Source organism: Artemia sp. Qi Xiang Cuo, chromosome 18, assembly GCF_049724085.1.
Source record: "Artemia sp. Qi Xiang Cuo chromosome 18, ASM4972408v1, whole genome shotgun sequence".
Classification (NCBI taxonomy): Eukaryota; Metazoa; Arthropoda; class Branchiopoda; order Anostraca; family Artemiidae; genus Artemia; species Artemia sp. Qi Xiang Cuo.
In genome coordinates, this window is record NC_142811.1 from 19,470,323 (window position 1) to 19,492,069 (window position 21,747).

Below are 21,747 nucleotides of genomic sequence, written 5' to 3' on the forward strand. Positions count from 1 at the left end.
TTTGTTTTTCTGAAGACTGTCGCGTTGTTGTAGAAATTCTACTCCCGGTTAAAGAGTCGTTTTTATCTGGCATTCCATGAATATTTTTAATAATTCGCCCTCACTGGTTCTTAATAAAGGAGGCCACTTCGTGCTGGCCTCTGCGATTATGGATCTCTTCGTTGCTCGTGACATGTATTTTCAAAGGCGGTAAGAGGTTTTTCATGTTTTGCGGTCAGATTTAAGCATTTCATGGTAGGCATCCCACTTAAGACAGACACAACATTGCACTGGAACAGTCAGGGTTTCAGCCTCGATGAGTATGCTGTGGATTTCCAGATTGGTAGAAGTCTGAAACGCAACGTTGGCTAGCTCTGGTGCGTAATACTTTTTTAGAATTACCACTGGAAGTTGCTGTGTCCCCTAAGTGCTTGAGTTTGTTACCAATTTGATGTCTTTATCTCATAGTCGGATTCTCATGGATGAATTGCTAATTGACATAATTTTAGTCGTTGGAACGCTGGTGCGTAATCCAAATGCTTCAGCTTAATTCGCAAGTTTGTTCAGAAAGTCCTGAAGCTTTTGCTTTTCCGCTTTTTTGGGCCCAACATCATCGGCAAAATCGACATCCTGGAGAAGCTTTCTTGCAATTCAGATTTCATGCTCATTTATCTGTCTAAAGATGTAGTCTAAAACTAGGACGAAAATAAGAGGTGAAAGGACACAGGCTTGCTTGACGCCAGTCATCACCTCGAAGCAGCGCATGTTGCCACAGAGGTTATAACACAGCATTTTGTCTCTTTGCATGTGGTAACTATTAGACGAACTAGCTTCCCGGGATTGGTGACATTTTCTATTAGGAAAATATGCAAGTTTGATAGAATATAATTTTAAAGAATATGATTATGTCTGGCAAAGCTTCTGTAAGGAGAGTAATCTAAAAAAAACATTTAGCTTTTGATAAATTTTACAAAAATAATTGATTTTATGCTATAACGTTGCCCATGATAAAAGAAGGATTGATTGTTATATAATGTGTTTAATGTCTGCCTTTGGTTCTTTAAATCAACCATAAAATTCCCTCATTGTAAAAAAAATGAAATGATAATGCTGCATTCTCATCAACTGCAAAATTTGCAATCTTAATGCAGCTTAACCTGTGAAGGTTTTCAGTGTCCTTATGAAATCATGCTGCATGGACCATGAATTTTCGCACATATTCAAATTGAATCTGTAAAAGGCAATTCTTTTTCTTTCTAAAATTGTGCGACACTGAAACTTAGAATTAAAGTCAGAGAATTCGCATGATACGCATCTGAATTCAGTCAGACTTGGTGGATATCGAGTCATTACCATAGTCAGCAATATCTCTTTAAACTTTTAAAAGGACTTCTTCAAAATCATGGGAATATCACAAGGAAGAAATCAAATTCTCTAAGAAAAAATGTATTTTTTTAAATTACTGTAGTCATGAATAGTCGTTTGTTCTTTTATAAATTGGTAATTTTTAAAGGAATTAAATAGACTATCCATGAGAATGGTAATTTTCTTTTTTCCCTTGCGAGACGTGAGTTATTCGTTTTGAAATTTGTGGGTCCAGCAAGTATTTATTTTTCCCTAAGGAAAAATCGACTGTCTCAGGTAAATATAAAATTTGCATGAATACTTGCAGAGCAAGGTATTCGTTTTTCCCTAAGGAATGATCGACTGTCTCAGGTAAACATAAAATTTGCCTATGTTTCTATAAATTGACTTAATAATAAAAGTTGTTCAACCACTGAGAATGTTGAACAGAAGGAGAGATCAAGCTGAATTCATGCAAAATGTCAAGTTCACAATGGCAATACCATAGGAGCATTAGAAATATCTCAATCTTGGCGGAATATTCCCGGAAAAAAAATCTAGAAGTTGTGCATGGTGAATATAAAGGGAACTAAAATGGAAAGTATTCAATTTACTAATTGTTAAGGGTACTTGTGAATTATATGCCGAGCACTCAAGTGCTTCATTTAGTCAGAACCTTTTTCTTTGATGCTCAATTTGAATGAAATATCACAAAATATGATGAAAATATAGTAATAGTTTAGAAACAAAATTAGACTATGTATTTGCACATTAGGGGGGGGGGTTAAGTATAGCGGGTCTGCATGCTAAATGTGTTGGCCACAATTATTCTGCATATTATGATGTAAGAATTGTTTTCAAACTGTCCAAATACTTTACCCCTCCCCCCTAATGTTCAAACATATAACCCAAATTATATATTTCTCACCTATTCTTTCACTTGTCTTGTCTCATGCTAAGCTGAAAGAAACTAACGAAGAGACAGGTTTGTTCTCGAGTTTTACACAGCGTAATCCTGAGTGTTTGGCGTATAATACACAAGTACCTTGTTAAGTTTTCTCTTTGATTTTTTTTCTCCTTAGTGTATTTAGTCAGATTTAGCCGCCTTTCTTTTAAGTTTTTGGTTGATTTTGTCGCTCGGAGCCTGGCTAGTGACAATTCAGTGACTGGCTGGTAAATTACAAATTGCTTTCTTGCGACAGAATGTTGTTTGGGTTGTATATGTTCGACCAATAGGTCATATGCAATAGGTCTTGTGACAGAATTAACCATAAACTTAAAAGGAGGAAGATAAATTTTAATTGATGCGCTATGAGATAGGATTATTTCAATGAGAATGTTTAAGAATTCTTCTTTTAAAAATATACATGGCGATTCTGACTATTTGTGATTCAGCTCCTCGAAATGTAGTCAAATCATCTCTATGAGGCAAAAATTTCAAATGTATATTGATAGATGGCAATAAAGTCGTAAATGAATGAGCAAGAAGTTTGACTATTATCAGCATGGACAAGAAAAAAATCCTTAGTGGGCTAACAAAATGGTCCAAAAGAGGGATTACTACTTGCACTTGTGGAGCTGTAAACGGAACGAAAGCTTTCAATTGCAAGAAATGTGGCAAAGCCTTGAAAGCAAAAGCCAGCTCTATCAAGAAAGCTCGGTTGAGTGAAATAGGTCATGCAGTTCGTTTAGTAGGTCCTGATGTAGACAAGGTTTGTTAGCATCTAAAATTCAACTTAATACACCTACTTTCCTCGGATTTTCATACAGACTAAGAGGTAGACTTTTGCTGTAGTTGATTAATTTGCAAGCTGACAGATGAACATAGGCTACCAGTTGATGTTCTTTTTAAAATTCTCAGGACACTAAATTTGGGATATAAATTTAGAGTTTGTACTGTTGACAAGGAGACATGTTTTGATCCTAGTTAACATATTATCCTAGGGGAGAACCTTTATCTTCACGTCTTTCCTCTAAAAATCCTTCTTTTTCCAGATTAAAAGAAAAAAAAAAATCAGGACATACTATGGTAAATATCTACCAAATCATATTATTGAGTTAGGAATAAAGTGAATACACCATTCGATGCCTTTTTTATGCTGATTATGAATATAATAATCATTTTTATCGGAAATTAATTTCAGCCCCCCTCCTATATATACCTAACCTAACCCGTAATTTGCGTATTTAGGGGGGGGGGGCTGAAATCAAATTACGAAAAAAAATTATATTAATTTATTTAAAACCTTAAAAAAGGCAATAAATGGTGTATTCACTTTATTCCTAAAACAATAATATGATTTGGTAGATATTTACCCATACTATAGCCTATAGACCCATCCCTGAAAGTTTCATTTTCCTAACCTAACCTCTTTCCAAGATAGCCAAAAGTAGCTGAAGTATAATTTTACCAATAGGATAAAAATATAATAGTTCAGAAACAAATTTGGGTAAATTTTTACCAAATCATATTATTGACTGACAAATAAAGTGAATATACCACTCAATGCCTTTTTTTACGCTTTTTCCAAATATAATAATCATTTTTGTTGGAAATGAATTTTACCCCCACCCCTATATACACCAATTCAGGGTACCATATATATCTGCGCAGTTGGGGCAAACTTTATTTCTGGTGTATATGCGATGAAAATTTAAACTGTACCTCCACCCCCCTAATTTGAAAATATATACCCTGAATCAGTATATAGGCTAGGGGTGGGGGTAAAATACATGTTTGACAAAAATGATATTTACATTATGAAAGACAATAAAAAAGGCATCAAGTGGTATGTTCACTTTATTTGTAAGTCAATAATATGATTTGGTAAAAATCATTTTATTTGTTTGTTCACTTTATTTGTAAGTCAATAATATGATTTGGTAAAAATTTACCACCTAGGTACCTTCTTTTGCCCCTTCAACCCCAAAAAATTAAAGTTTAAATCTTTGTCAATTAGTGAGCAATATGTCACTTGCAATAACTCATATAGCATATTTGAGATTTTGATGCAGTCTTTCCTGCATGTTTACCAGATTCTAAATAAATACGAGTAGTTTTCTAAGTTCTGGAAAGGATGTGACTAGTGGTAATTTGAGTAATGGTGTTAATAGTATTTTTTATTATTTTGGAAGGTTTCACATTGGCTGAACCCACTAATAGTTTTTTGAACAATTTATTAAGCATTATATTTCAATAGATAAAACTTCAAAATTTAGTAATCTTCCTGAAACTTTTGTTTTGCCTTTAGTGGAGCATGTTTTCTACCACCCTGACCATTAGATACAATCTGTTGGTGCCACAGGCATTTCTTAAGATAGAGGCTTGACACAGTGGGCTATGGAAGCAATTGAAATAAAAACACACATTCTTGCTAATCTTCCAATAAACAGTGATAGGCTTATAGGTAATTTAAATATTGATGTGATTTATTATATTTTTCTTAGAAGTAGACCAATAGCTAATGAGAGCAATAAAGTTTTACAAAATCACCAAGGGACTAGATTAAATACAAGACCTGAGAAAATTGCAGCAGTAAAATCAATCAAGAGCATTATTTTGCTACTAAATAATTAACTTCATATACACTTTATTCAGTTGCTTCAGTATTCTCATTGAATCAACTCTATTTAGCTTCTGTGGTTCTCTATCACAGTAGCTACAATTGCATGTATAGGCTACATATATTTGTTTTTTCTTGGTTTTAAATTTTGTTTACTTTTAGGTTAGTTTAGATTTTATCTTTGTTTCTTAGTGTTGAAGACACCTTGTTTCATACAGGCAAAATATCCATGGTGTTTTAGTTTGTCTTTTCCTTTTGCTGGCCATAGTCCTATTTGTTTTCTTCACCTTGAGATTTCTTGTTGTTTGTGTCATGGCTGGCCAGTTTGGCTTTAAATCTTACATACCTTGATCAAAATATTAACTTCTCTTTAGAAAGGGTGCTAAAAAGTGTCTTGAGAGATATGGTCATGTTTTAGGTAGCAAATTAATCAAGAAAAGGAAAGATTGCCAGCTAAAATATATGGGGAAGGAAAGAATGTCAGTGTCAGTATTAAATCAAGGCAAAAAAATTAATTCAGTAAAAGCTTCCAATTAAAAATTGGTAACTCTTTACATTTATGAAAATTGACAACTCCTTACATTTTTGCTACCACCACTTTTAGACTACCCATTATGTTAAACTCCAAAAATGCTAATAAAATTACATCATAAAATAGAAATATGTTAAATAAAGGACACTACCATTTGACTTCTTATTCATTGCTCTTCCTAAGTTTAATAGGGCTGGCTATAATGCAACCTACCAGTCACCAGGTAGTGAAAAACATGTTTTGACTTTAAATAAAAGTATGTCAATTTGCAATCTCCTAAAATTCAAGATAGGCCTATATCTATAATTTTCAAGTTTACACATTGGGGAATTTGAAAATTTACAACTTTCACATTTGAAACGCTATTATGTAAATTTTTAATGCCCCAAAGTAGATGTTGTCATTGTACCAAAACTTCATAGTCATGATACCTTGTATTTTAGTGTTTTGTTTAATCATTAACAGTATTCAGTACTTTCATCATTTTTCTAAAGAAGGCTATTAAATTCTCAAATTGAGAAAAATAAACATGTAATTATACCTCCTCTGTAAGTTGGAAACATAGCCAAAAAGATAATTAACCTGCAGAATACTTCTAAGATAGTGCCATCACACAGGGACCTAGTTGACCAGAGATCCATTACCTTATAACTAGGCTGTACACAAAAGTTTTTTGTTTTTTTTTAATTGCCTTCATCTGCCATTAAGAACCAACAATTGATGAGAAATGACCTAAAAAATATTGAAATTTTACCACTAAACTTAGGATGAAGTGTAAAGTTCCATGGGTTTATTTAGTACTGGGCAGTAATTGTTTGAAGCATTGGGTTGGAGAAAAACTATTGCTACATAAAAACAGTCTGTAAAATTAAAAAGAACATGCAGCAAAACATCTTTGAATCATAGAAAGCATTTGTCATATCATCCAGTTACTATTTTCCAGCTTGCTTTACAGCAGATTCATTCTACAGACAAAGAAGCTACAGTATTTAGAAGCAATTAATAAAATAAATATTTTTCAAAAAAAGATTAAGAGGCAAATTTAAACTGAACAGAAATAAAGACATATAATACAGTAATTCAAATTTTAAATGAACAGAAATTACTATGAATCTATAAATGAAACCTAAAAAAAAAAAAAATTAAATTAAATATTGCTCAACTTGAAAATCTATGTCCTAAAGGGCTGAAGTTCAAGTCCTAGTGTTAATTATTTGCTTTGGTACTGGGGTGAGAGGTAGGATTTTTTAGGATCACCTAGAGTTGATCCAGCTCGAAATGGCTGCCTGCAGAAATTTTAGGAAGGTAAACAGAAAGGGTGTGCAAAAACATAGAATGGCTGACCCCAACCTCCCCCTGCACTTCCTGGTCGAAGGGCTATGGAAGCAATCAGCACTGCTGATTTTGACTGTTTCTCTAAGTTTTATACTTCTTAGAGTTTTATTATTCAACAAAATAGATATCTTTAAATTTTAATCCAATACCCTTACAGTTTAGGGGTCACCTGGAGCCAAAAAAGGGGAATAAAGGGAGGCTAACTGTCTTCAAATCTTTTAGACTCCTGAAAATGGTACTAGTATTTTTAGTTTCTGATCAAATGAACCCCCTCCCAAGTGTCTATAACTGTGCCTTCTGGACTAAGTGGCTATGGGAAAAATTATGTCAGGGAGGCTTATGACTCTTTACTATGGTAACTTTCTGGCCTTTGAGCCACTTTTGGCAGCATTCTAGTTGTTGTAAAAGCTGATTGTGTTTGCAGGCCGATTTTTGAGGGAGCCATTGACATGATAGTTGGTCATATTGGTAAAATCTGGTAATATCATAACCACAAATAACCTTTGATTGATTGCAAACAAAGTTAATGATGCTCAGAGGACTTGGTAGAACAGACATTGCTGCTCTACTTCAAAACTGATTATACCACCCCTTCCATGGTCTATTGGTTGCATTCCTTTTTAATTTTTGTAGTTATTGCAGTAAACAAGAAATAAGTTTAATCATTTGTGTTGTTTTTTTTTCAGATCTTTTCTGTGCATGTTCCAAACAATGGCCTAAATTTTAGATCTTTTGTCCAGATTTTCTCTTCTGAAGCTGAAGGAAATTGGGGACTTTGTTATGTTGTCAATTGTCCAACCAACACACAGGTATACCTCATTATATAAGGAAGGTTGCTACATTGGTAACTTGTAATGTTAGAGATAAAGATGCCTAAAGGTCTGAACATCAGTTGAGCATGGTATTTCAAAATATTTTTTTCTGGGGATGGAGTAGGAACAGAAAAAATGAGAGGGGGCTCATGGCTTCATTTTGGGAAAGGGAGACCCCCCCCCCCCCCTCCTCCTTGGGTGCAGTTACAATTAAGGATATATTAGAATACCATGGATTTTTATGTAAAAATTTATTTACATAAAAGCATGCTTTTTGTTTTTTTTAATATGAGGTAAGGAATTTTCTTAGAGATTTTAAGCTGTTAAATTGGGATTTTAAGCTGTTAAAAGATTTTAAGCTGTTAAATGAACGTAAACAGTTGAATTAATTAATGTTTTAAAATAATGTTGAATTAATGTTTTATGAAAGCAGTGGAATGTATGTATGTGTGTATAAATTTATTGCCCATCATAAATGTAAAATACAACACTGATGGAGTATAAAGAACGAAAATGGAAAAAAAACAAATAAATTCTGACAAATACAAACAGAACTAAAACAGAGAAGAACAGACAAGAAGAAAAAAATTACAAATAGGGGCAATTATATGTAAGAACAAACATTATCAAGGATGGAAAATTTCAGAGGTGCTTTCACAAATAATCTGCCTCCAATATCTCTCATTTCTTTTCTGTACTGCAGACACTGGACTTGCAACTCCATACCGCAAGGATAGTGAGCTGTTATCCGTCCAGAGAGGCAGCCTTAGCAAATATTTCGCATACTTGTTGAAACACTTCCATATATCCCTAATATCTGAAGCAGTAAGAAGAGACCAAAATGGTGCAAAGGCAAGTAGATGCGGAACAACAAATGCATTATAAACGCTAGCTAAGATATGGCGGTTAAAATTAAACTTTAACGCAACTAGTAAACCATACGCATTCCTGTCATTTCTGGCAAAAAAAAATCTTTCAAAGGTTGACACATGGCGAAAAGATTTGACCCAATCGGTACACCAAGATACGTCAGTGTACCTTGCGCTTTAATAACATGTTCACCTAACCGAACATTTGTCGAGCAATCTGAGCGGTGATTGAAAACCAGGAATTCAGTCTTACTCTCATTAAATCGAAGACCTATACGTTTATACTCCCTATCGAGAATTCAAAAATTTTCCTCAATTCCAAAGGCCGTTCTACTAATATCAAGGATGTCATCAGCATAGTTAGCTAGCGAAACATCAATACCATTAATTATACATGTGGTTAGAACTTTCTGTTGTGGCACAATGACAGTATTATTAAACCGGGGTGGGGGGGAAGTAACCTCACCCGGTCTAAAGCCCCTTTTTACTGGAATTGATAGAGTGAGTTCCACCCTACCAGGTGAGATGGTAACCTTAACTCTGGCATTTTGCTTTTTATACATATCACGCATCGATTTGATAATAGAAATATTAACTCCATGCTTATAAGCAGTCAATAAGATATGTGGATGTATACCCATGTTGAAAGCTCTAAATATGTCTAACCCAGCAAAATATAATACCTCATTAATTTCATGAGCGTGTAGAAGTAAATTAGCAATCAAATGGTGAGCATGGTCATGGCCTACTCCTTTCTTGAAGCCGAATTGGTTATCCAGTGTGTAACTCTTAACAGATATCTCGTCAATAATTAGTAACTCAAAAACTTTGCATGAAACCGGTGACACCGTAATTGGTCTAAAAGAAGAACATTGGTCCTTGGGGTTTTCTCTTTTTAATACCGGGGTTATTACTCCGGTTCTAAACAAATCAGGAACTATACCACAACAGAATATCATCTGAAAGAGTAAGGTCAGATGATCAATCAGGAGAGGGGACCCATATCTTAGATACTGTGCACAGAGACCATGAACACCACGAGAAGTTTACTTCTGTAGCTTAGAAATGCAATCAGTAACCGCAGATCGAGTAACAATAAAACTGATCTCATCAGTTGATTGGCCTAAGCAACCATCAAGCTCCCTTTCATATTTGTTTGACAATGATAGATCAGGCTCGGAAAATTCACTTTTAAAGAAACCAACCACTGGTCACTGTTAATTTTGAAAGTATTATAGGCTTTTGAATTATCTCTTTTGAGCAGTCTCCGTACGAAATTAGGTTCACTTGTGGCTTTACTTGATAGTTCAGCTACTGATTTAGCCTGGTGTTGCCTAAGTACTTTCGCAAAATGTCGCTTTGTTTTCAGACGAATTTCATTTATCAAACCTTGCCGTGGCGTACCACACTCCTTCCAGACATGAAACCAGAATTTTGATTTAGCACAAGAATCAACGAGGTCAGGGTTACCTAACCAACCATGCTTCTCAGTTCCAAGACGTACTCTTCGTATGGGTACACTAGCACGCTCGGCAGAGCGTAGAGCGTGAACAATCTGCACAGTAAATATTCAGCAATATTTGCTTCTCTGCAAAGTTTAATAGTTTTTTTGGGGGGAAAGTAGATGAAATGGCACTTTGATCTTTTTAAAATAGAATCAATAACAGCCCGGAACACAAACATATCTGCACGAGCCCAGTCAGTGGTTTCATGCCATTTACTATCATTGTCTGGACTTGGAGCACTCGGTGCAATAAGTTGAACAGGAAATATAATACTGATAGGCAGATGGTCCGAGGTTCGGAAAGAGGATATAAGTCAGGATCCTGAATCTGGTGTCCCATTCGGGGAACACATGAAGAAGTCCAGAGAAGAGGTACTGCCAGAGTTATGGATATATGTGAAACATTGGGTATTCGCGACCGCCAAGACCTGAGGGCACATAGTATTCAGAATATTAGCACGTCTGGTACTGTTGGCAAAAAGGTTACAGTTCATATCACCAGCAAGGATTACTGCTAGGTTTTGCAAGGGACAAGGCTGATTTGCAAGACACTGACTTGGTGCCAGGCTTGATCAAATTGTCTGTCTGATGTAGCATTACGGTAATCTGTGGGTAAATACACTGAGACCACCCCATAATTCTAAATTTTGACTGCCGTAAAATAGTCACTGTCGCGAAAGTGTTCGGGCACTAGGACATTTCTAGCAAGACTAGCAGTACCTCCACTTGGCCGACCAGCTCCGTAGTGTCTAGCGGCACGACTTATTCCGACAGTAGAAGCAGTCTTGCTCAACAAACATAGGCTGTCGGCAGTGAAAAGGCGCTCTTGCAAGCAGAGAACTTCATTCGTGTCACAAATAGTTTGGATTACGGGTAATTTCACTGAAACGCCTCCATTGATATTCCATAATATAACAGGTAGATTAGTGGTCATTTTAGGGGATTCATAAGTTTCATGTGACAGGACATTTGTAGCTGTAACAAGGATGGTCAGCTTGGTTGCACGGCGCACACTTCATTTTATTTTGACAGGGGGTTTTCAGCTTGTTCGAATGTTCAGTCTGTGCACAACGCGAACAGCGAGTAAGAGCTTTACAGTGCTGGGCAATATGTCCGTAAGCTTGGCAGTTGTAGCAGCGAGGAGGGAGAGGGAGAAACTTATCAATGTGGATTCGGTCGTACTCGATTATCACTGACGAAGAAATGGCTGCTAATAAGCCTTCTTGGCGAGAGAACCGAAGCTTGTTGGACCTAGTTTTGCCGATACGGGAGACTTCGGCACAGCTGGTTATCAAGTTCTGCAAGTGACCGTCAGTAACACTGTCAGGAACGAAGCGGGCAATTCCATAATACATTGGAACTTTTAGCTGTAAGCTTAGCTATTGGTCCTTAGATTTAATAGCATCAGCTACAGCAGTAGCTTCATTTTTATTACTTACGACGAGGCGCCAAGTATCTTTTTCTGGTCTAAGCTCAGTTATCGCCGACTTAGAGTCACCACACAAGTTATCAATAAAAATTTTGCTGTCCTTGGGGTCATTCAGCGTTTTAGGTGGATTCTTTAATATAACGGCAAAAGAGGGTTTGGATGATTGTGTGGGGGCTTGAGACAAAGAAGGCAGCGCTTCGACAGGACGTAATTATCGAATTTGACACATAGTTCGTTAACTTTACGAGTAAGTGTAGCACTTGATTCCCGTGCGATAACTGGTACTTCGTAGGCTCGTACAGCACAAAATGGGGTAGGGGTATCTGCTTTTCATCACACTTTTTAAAAAAATTTAGCATGTCCAGACAGTTATCTCCAGCTTTCTGTCGGTCATTTGGGCGATTCGTGCAGTTTGAAAAATTCCATAATATTTTCTTTGCTTCCATTAACGAATCAGTGCTAAAAAAGTCCGCACCAGTTTTCGCAATATCGGCGTGAACATTCCCCACAGCCAGGCATGGTATAAAAAGTTCAAGACTGGAGACCATACAAGCTGCTGGCTCCGCATTGTATGTAGCAAACCGGCAGGTACCAATACGGCGCTTCCGGCAGGTTCTCTCCCCTCTTCTGCTTGGTCCCAAGCGATCCACACGGTACTGTTGACGCACCTTAAGAAAAGGTTGAAATTTGGTTTAAATTTACTGAATTCTAGTAATTTGGCTATTTTTTTTATACAAGATTCGGCGGAAAAAAAATCGTCTATTGGCAACCTCCAATCGGCAACAATGAGTTAAAATAATTGTTCCCAGAGGAAATCACTGTGGTCAATTTAACCAAACAAAAGATAAGCTGATTTTAAATAAAACTCTTCAAATGAGGGTCCACTGGGAAATCACTCACAATGTAAAACAGGGTTTTATCCAAAAAAAGAGTTCTTTATACCACACGCTCTAGCCTTGCAGTCAGGGCTGGATCTAAAGCTTTGATGCTCCTAGTCAAAGCGCTTTTGCTGCTCTGTTTTTGCAATATTTTTGGAAAAATCCCCAAACATTTGGGGATAATGAAAGCACTGAACAGATCACGACTGATGAGCTAAAAGTTATGAAAGAGAGAGGTGAAACCAAACTGTTAGCTGTGATTCTTGGAGACATCTGACAGTTTGTACATGGCCATGGAATTCCTGTTTTTTTGTAAAATCACTTTTCTGTGAATAGGAAGCGTGGTGGTGGAGTGAGCCTGGCATTATGACGATAAATTGCACCAGTCCAGTTTTTTTAACAAAAATATCACTCAGTGATAATTTATTGTGCGCCCCTGCCTATTGGTAAGTCCAGGCTTGGCGCAATTCAATATTTTAAGAATTTCATACCTCCAAGAATTTTGGTGCTTGGTGATTTTATACCATGCTTCGATTCAGCCACACATGTCATATGAATGCAGGCTGTGGTCAAATATTTTCTATAGAAATTTCAAATGGGTTCAGATTTGATTTCAATGGGTTTCAAATGCTTTAACATATTGCAAGTGCTTCATATAGAACAGTTACAGAATTACCAGTTTCGAGGTTATACTTATCAATCTTGGAATTGTAGTGATCCAGTGATTTTTAAGCAACCAGAAACTTAAAAGGTATGGTAGGTATGGTAGTAGGCCATCCTATTAGCATGAAACTTTTCATGGGTGTAATTTCAGCATTTTGATTGGGAGGCAAGAAGGGTCTACATCCAGGGGTTCGGGATACTTTCAGGGAAAGGCCCCCCCCCCCCCAAAAAAAAAATTGTGAAAAACACAAGTGTGAACCTGTTTGCTGTCTGAAAACTTATATTGGTAAATTGTTTATAATGAATATTGATAAAGTAACCGGTAACAAATCCAAGTTACTATTTATTAAAGACACTACTACTACTACTAACAACTCACCGCAGCACCAAGCCGCCTGAGGCCAATACAGCTACACACGCTCCTCCATCCAACTCTATTCAAAGCCTCCCTTTTTACACCCGCCCAGGAAGTTTCCATTTCCTTTAAATCTTTCTTTATGACATCTTCCCACCCCAGACGGGGAGGACCTGATTTCGGTTTAACCCTACATGGTTGGCTAAAAAGAACAAACTTTAGTAATCTCCTCCTTTTCACCTGCGCAGTGTTCCCTAGCCACCTCATTCCCTCTTCCGTTATATCCCTAGATAACGGAATCTAGCTACAATTTTCGCACAGAACATTGCTTGGCATACAGTCGGTCAGTCAGGTACCCAAAGCACTCCTCAAACAACATCTCTGGAAAACATCTTTTGATTGGGAGGCAAGAAGGGTCTACATCCAGGAGTTCGGAATACTTTCAGGGAAAGGCCCCCCCCAAAAAAAAAATTGTGAAAAACACAAGTGTGAACCTGTTTGCTGTCTGAAAACTTATATTGGTAAATTGTTTATAATGAATATTGATAAAGCAAGCGGTAATAAAACCAAGTTACTATTTATTAAAGACATTACTACTACTACTAACAACTCACCGCGGCACCAAGCCGCCTGAGGCCAACACAGCTACGCACGCTCCTCCATCCCAATCTATTCAAAGCCTCCCTTTTTACACCCTCCCACGAAGTTCCCATTTCCTTTAAATCTTTCTTTATGACGTCCTCCCACCCCAGACGGGGACGACCTGATTTCGGTTTAACCCTACATGGTTGGCCGAAAAGAACAATCTTTGGCAATCTGTCATCCTTCATCCGCACAATGTGCCCTAGCCACCTCAACCTTTCTTTCATTATAGCCCTAGAAAGCGGTATTGAACCACATTTTTTGTACAGCCTATTGTTTGAAATACAGTCAGTCAGCCGGGTACCCAGAACAATCCTTAAGAAATTTCTCTGGAAAACATCTAGCAAATCTTAATTCGCTTTTCGGAGCGTCCATGCTTCAGAGCCATATTTGACCACTGTCATCACTGTACCTTCTAATATTCTAATCTTGGTTTGCAGACTTATCTTCCTATTCTTCCAGACTTTTTTTTAACTGTGAAAAACACCCTGAGCCTTGGCTATTCTATTTTTAACATCTTCACTGCTCCCACCATCTTGCTAATAATACTACCAAGGTAAGTGAAGCTGCCCACCTGATCAATGTTTTCATTACCCAACGTCATGTTTTCATTTTCACTTATTCCTAGCCTTAGTGACTGAGTCTTCTTAAAATTAATTTTCAAATGAATTTTTGCACCCTGAACTCGCAAAACCTCTAAAACTTCATTCATTTTGCTCAGACTTTCATCTAGGATGCTTAAATCATCAGCATAATCCAAGTCCAGGAGACTTTTTCCTCCCCACTTGATTCCGTGGTCTCCCATTGCCTTTCCTGTGCTCCTTAAAACAAAGTCCATAAAAATAATCCATACAAAGGGGGATAGAACATAACCCTGCTTAACTCCTGATTTAATACAAAACCAGCTGCTAACCTCATTTCCTACCTTAACCGCAGCAGTGTTATTCTCGTACATACACTAATCACTTTAATGTTTTTGTATGGTATACCATACAAGTATAAAATCTTCACTAAAGCTCTTATTTCAACAGAATCGATTGCTTGCTCATAATCTATAAAATTGAGGACTAAAGATGTATGAAAACTCGGGGACTTCTCGGTTATTAGCCTAAAAGTGAAAATTTGCTTAACACATCCTCTACCTTTTCTAAAACCCTACTGCTCTTCTCTTAAAACTTTGTCTACGGCATCTCTCAGTCTAAAAAGTATCATATTACTAAGTAATTTACTACCTACAGATACCAGACTAATGCCTTGACAATTACCGCACTCACTTTTATCACCTTTCTTATAAAGTTGCCTAATTAAGGTTTTCCTAAAATCGTTAGGTACTTCCCTTTTTCAAAAATCATATTCATAATCTTCAGTAACTTATTTCTAGCCTCAGAGCCTCATTTACCACCCTATCAGCACCTGGAGCCTTATTATTCTTTAATCCTTTTAGTACTGTTGCTAATTCCTCCTCACAAAACAAAACATCCAAGATATCACAAACTTTTTCATTTTCCTCTATATTTTTTCCTGCAACTCTATCTCGGTTAAGCAAATTCTCAAAATGTTCAGCCCATCTCTCTTTAGTTTTTTCCTTATCGCTAATTGCGACCCCATTCCTATCTTTAACTGGGCCAACTCCGCATTGACTCCTCCCTCTCAATTTATTAACGTGCCAGTACAATATTTTACTATTATGCTGTCTAGCTGCATCGTCCAGAGCAATTTTATCCATGGCCTTCACTTCACACCTCCTTAGTTCATATTTTGATGCTTTCTCCACTTTCTTTACATTTCTTTTGTTTTCATTCGATCTATCACTCAGATTATTCTTGTACAAGTCCTTTCTCCTTTCTATTAAACATAAAGCTTTTTCACTAATATTCTTAGCTACCGTTCTAGCTTTCTTCCCTAATACACCTTCAGCAACTTCACAAATTATTTTCCTAAAATTATTCCAACCATCTTCCACATTATCAAATTTTAAACTCTCAAGTTTAGTATTCAACTGTTCCTGGAAAGTTTCTCTCAAATTCTAATCCTGGAGTCTACCAACATCTTAACTTCCCGGGAGGTAGTTACCCTTCCGATATTTCAGCTTTAAAGTAGCCCTTGACACTACTAGATGGTGATCTTTACTTTTAACATCAATAACAGCACTCCCATATACCCTAGTATCTTGTATTGATCCTGCCAGTCTTCGGTTTACTATAACATAATCAATAAGGTTTGCTGTCTTACCATCACATGAATACCATGTTAACTTATGAGCCATTTTATGACCAAACACCGTATTGGTTATAACTAGATTGTTATACCTACAAAATTGCAAAAGTCTGTATTCATTACTGTTTTCTTTTCCTACACCAAATCTACGTATGCTAGGATACCATCTATCCCTATTCCTGCCAACCTGGGTATTAAAATCTCTTAATAATAACATAAAATTTCTGCCTGGGACCGAGTTTATTTGATTCTGTAACTGTGAATAAAATTCATCTTATTCACTAATATCTCCGTCAGTCAGTTCTAAAGGTGCATTTACTACAATAACTAACACCCGAAACTTTTTACTCATAAAATGAGCAATTATTATTCTATTATTAATACCTTCCCAGCCTATACAAGACTTAGCAGCTTCCTTATTCATCATGAGCCCTACTTCCTGTCTATGTACCCCATCCTTCCTGCCTGAGTAAACAAATTCTATATCACCTAGTTTCATGCTTCCTACCCCTGGGATATGAGTTTCTAAAATACCTAATAAATCCAGTTTGAATCGTCTGAATTCGTCAGTCAGAATGTCGATAAGGTTTGCAACTCATTGGACTTGTGGACAAACCAGTGGGCCCTTTTGAGTGTACATTTGAGGGGCCTTCTTCCTCCTCCCCCTGTATTTATGACTTCGAGCGAGGGTGCCCCAGTTTCTATTATGGACCCTCAGGGACAAGGTTCCCCCTTGGTCCGTGCCTCCTATGGAGGTACCTTACATATCTGTAGAGCGTTCCCCTATCGCCACCTGGGGACACGCTGAATGCCCTGGGGGAGGCCAGTTAATTTAAAAACATAACATAATACATAATACACATCCAAGATATCACAAACTTTTTCATTTTCCTCTATATTTTTTCCTGCAACTCTATCTCAATTAAGCAAATTCTCAAAATGTTCAGTCCATCTCTCTTTAGTTTTTTCCTTATCGCTAATTGCGACCCCAATCCTATCTTTAACTGGGACAACTCCGGATTGACTACTCCCTCTCAATTTATTAACGTGCCAGTACAATATTTTAATATTATGCCGTCTAGCTGCATCTTCCAGAGGCAGCCCACACCTCCACTTCACACCTCCTTAGTTCATATTTTAATGCTTTCTCCACTTTCTTTACATTTCTTTTGTTTTCATTCGATCTATCACTCAGATGATTCTTGTGCAAGTCCTTTCTCCTTTCTATTAAACATAAAGCTTTTTCACTAATATTCTTAGCTACCGTTCTAGCTTTCTTCCCTAATACACCTTCAGCAACTTCACAAATTATTTTCCTAAAATTATTGCAACCATCTTCCACATTATCAAATTTTAAACTCTCAAGTTTAGTATTCAACTGTTCCTGGAAAGTTTCTCTCAAATTCTAATCCTGGAGTCTACCAACATCATAACTTCCCGGGAGGTATTACCCTTCCGATATTTCAGCTTTAAAGTAGCCCTTGACACTACTAGATGGTGATCTTTACTTTTTACATCAATAACAGCACTCCCACCCTATTTCTACCAACTTGGGCGTTGAAATCTCCTAGTAAAAACATTATATTTCTACCTGGGAACCTGTCAATTTCCTCCTGTAACTGTAAGTAAAATTCATCTGAGTCACTAGTATCTCCGTCTGTCGGTTATACAGGGGCACATACTACTATAACTGATACCCTGAAATTTTTAGTCATAAAATGAGTAATTAGTATTCTATTATTAATACCTTCCCAGCCTAAACAAGACTTAGCAGCTTTCTTATTCATCATGAGCCCTACTCCCTGCCTATGTACTCCATCCTTCCTGCCTGAGTAAACAAATTCTATATCACCTAATTTCATGCTTCCTACCCCTGGGATATGAGTTTCTGAAATACCTAATAAATCCAGTTTGAATTATCTGAATTCGTCAGTCAAAATGTCGATACGATAGTAATTTTTTAACGTCGTAACATTCCAAGTTCCAATTTTCATGTTCTATAAATCATTGAAATTATTGTGGCCTCAGGAAAAGCAATAATCCCACATACCAGTGCAGGATGGAGATCATATATCTTCTCAAGTCTACACCGAAGTGCTTAAGCTGGCCTAGAACCGGTCAGCAAGAAGTCTCTGGGACCTCCGGTATGAATGGAGACTTTGTGCAATCCTGGGTCCATCTTGGTCACAACATGGTTTTCAGCACTTGGCGATGCTCTTCTGTCAACAAGAGTCGAAATCCGGCGCAGACAGTCTCAAGCCTATTACCTCCGACTCATTATGTATTCATGCCTACAAATATTATGCTACTACGGGGAGGCAACCCATAATAGATAAATTAGCTAGGAAGAGGTTTTTCAGCCCAAAGACGCCCATCAAAACATACCAAGCCCCGAAAAATTATCCATTAGTCAGAATCCCGTGCGAATGCTGCGCGTTTACTAGGCTATAATTTCCTCGAGGGGCGCCACTCCTCAAGTGGGAATAGAGTTGACCGCAAGGTCCCCAGTCTTGCAGGTACCCCGAAAAGATCGAGGCAGCCCTTTGCAGGGGCCGTTGTCCATAGATCTGGATCTGACGCCCTGCCACAGTTGTCTTCCTATAGAGGATTCTCCCGCGATGGTGTTCTGCATCACCATGCAATTTAACCCATTACTGGGAGAAGGTTTGCAACTCATTGAACTTGTGGACAAACCAGTGGGCCCTTTTGAGTGTACATTTGAGGGGCCTTCTTCCTCCTCCCCCTGTATTTATGACTTCGAGCGAGGGTGCCCCAGTTTCTATTATGGACCCTCAGGGACAAGGTTCCCCCTTGGTCCGTGCCTCCTATGGAGGTACCTTACATATCTGTAGAGCGTTCCCCTATCGCCACCTGGGGACACGCTGAATGCCCTGGGGGAGGCCAGTTAATTTAAAAACATAACATAATACATAATACACATCCAAGGTATCACAAACTTTTTCATTTTCCTCTATATTTTTTCCTGCAACTCTATCTCGGTTAAGCAAATTCTCAAAATGTTCAGCCCATCTCTCTTTAGTTTTTTCCTTATCGCTAATTTTTACCCCATTTCTATCTTTAACTGGGTCAACTCCGCATTGACTACTCCCTCTCAATTTATTAACGTGCCAGTACAATATTTTACTATTATGCCGTCTAGCTGCATCGTCCAGAGCAATTTTATCCATGGCCTTCACTTCACACCTCCTTAGTTCATATTTTGATGCTTTCTCTACTTTCTTTACATTTCTTTTGTTTTCATTCGATCTATCACTCAGATTATTCTTGTACAAGTCCTTTCTCCTTTCTATTAAACATAAAGCTTTTTCACTAATATTCTTAGCTACAGTTCTAGCTTTCTTCCCTAATACACCTTCAGCAACTTCACAAATTATTTTCCTAAAATTATTGCAACCACCTTACACATTGTCAAATTTTAAACTCTGAAGTTTAGTATTTAACTGTTCCTCGAAAGTTTCTCCCAAATTTTCATCCTGGAGTGTACCAACATCATAACTTCCCGGGAGGTAGTTACCCTTCCAAAATTTCAACTTTTAATTAACCCTTGACACTACTAGATGGTGATCTTTATTTTTAACATCAATAACAGCACTCCCATATACCCTAGTATCTTGTATTGATCCTGCCAGTCTTCGGTTTACTATAACATAATCAATAAGGTATGCTGTCTTACCGTCACATGAATACCATGTTAACTTATGAGCCATTTTATGACCAAACACTGTATTGGTTATAGCTAGATTGTTATATCTACAAAATTGCAAAAGTCTGTTTCCATTACTTTTTTCCTTCCTAATTACAGAACTACAAAGATCGCGGTGTTCCATGTCTCTAGTAATGTCGACCGGGGCATCGCAATCTCCCAGTGGAAACATAACGTTTATACATGGAACCTTACCTATGTGTATCTGGAGTTGTCAATACGGTGCATCCGAGTCAAAAGCTAATTTCTCTATTAACTCTGAGAAGGTGTATTCTACTATAATTTAAACCCTGAACTTTTTAGTCATAAAATGAGCAATTAGTATTCTATTATTAATACCTTCCCAGCCTAAACAAGACTTAGCAGCTTTCTTATTCATCATGAGCCCTACTCCCTGCCTATGTACTCCATCCTTCCTGCCTGAGTAAACAAATTCTATATCACCTAATTTCATGCTTCCTACCCCTGGGATATGAGTTTCTGAAATACCTAATAAATCCAGTTTGAATTGTCTGAATTCGTCAGTCAAAATGTCGATACGATAGTCATTTTTGAACGTTGTAACATTCCAAGTTCCAATTTTCATGTTCTTTAAATCATTGAAATTATTGTGGCCTCAGGAAAAGCAATGATCCCAGATACCAGAGCAGGATGGGGATCACATATCTTCTAAAGTCTATATCGAAACGATTAAGCCAGCTTAGAACCGGACAATAACAAGTCCTTGGGATTTCCAGTATTAATGGATGCTTTGTGGAATCCTGGGCCCATCATGCTCACAACCGGGTTTTCGGCACATGGCGATGCTCTTCTATCAACAAGAGTCGAAATCCTGCACAGACAATCTCAAGTCTATTACCTCCGACTCATTATATATTCATGCCTACAAATATTTTGCTACTACGGGGAGGCAACCCATAATAGATAAATTAGCTAGGAAGATGTTTTTCAGCCCAAAGACGCCCATCAAAACATACCAAGCCCAGACAAATTGTCCATTAGTCAGAATCCCGTGCGAATGCTGCGCGTTTACTAGGCTATAATTTCCTCGAGGGGCGCCACTCCTCAAGTGGGAATAGAGTTGACCGCAAGGTCCCCAGTCTTGCAGGTACCCCGAAAAGATCGAGGCAGCCCTTTGCAGGGGCCGTTGTCCATAGATCTGGATCTGACGCCCTGCCACAGTTGTCTTCCTATAGAGGATTCTCCCGCGATGGTGTTCTGCATCACCATGCAATTTAACCCATTACTGGGAGAAGGTTTGCAACTCATTGAACTTGTGGACAAACCAGTGGGCCCTTTTGAGTGTACATTTGAGGGGCCTTCTTCCTCCTCCCCCTGTATTTATGACTTCGAGCGAGGGTGCCCCAGTTTCTATTATGGACCCTCAGGGACAAGGTTCCCCCTTGGTCCGTGCCTCCTATGGAGGTACCTTACATATCTGTAGAGCGTTCCCCTATCGCCACCTGGGGACACGCTGAATGCCCTGGGGGAGGCCAGTTAATTCAAAAACATAACATAATACATAATACACATCCAAGGTATCACAAACTTTTTCATTTTCCTCTATATTTTTTCATGCAACTCTATCTCGGTTAAGCAAATTCTCAAAATGTTCAGCCCATCTCTCTTTAGTTTTTTCCTTATCGCTAATTTTTACCCCATTCCTATCTTTAACTGGGTCAAGTCCGCATTTACTACTCCCTCTCAATTTATTAACGTGCCAGTACAATATTTTACTATTATGCTGTCTAGCTGCATCGTCCAGAGCAATTTTATCCATGGCCTCCACTTCACACCTCCTTAGTTCATATTTTGATGCTTTCTCCACTTTCTTTACATTTCTTTTGTTTTCATTCGATCTATCACTCAGATTATTCTTGTACAAGTCCTTTCTCCTTTCT

The 21,747-nt window shown here is 37.7% G+C and overlaps 1 protein-coding gene across 1 annotated transcript in view; it reads left to right on the forward strand.

Moving 5' to 3' along the window:
• The first annotated feature begins 2,828 nt into the window (after positions 1-2,828).
• LOC148941290 (uncharacterized protein C2orf42 homolog) overlaps positions 2,829-21,747 on the forward strand; it is a 91,610-nt gene continuing 72,691 nt past the window's right edge. Inside the window, exons 1-2 of the mRNA XM_089104456.1 lie at positions 2,829-3,035; positions 7,440-7,562. Coding sequence (XP_088960582.1) covers positions 2,829-3,035; positions 7,440-7,562 — 330 coding nt within the window. The remainder of the gene's footprint in view (positions 3,036-7,439; positions 7,563-21,747) is intronic.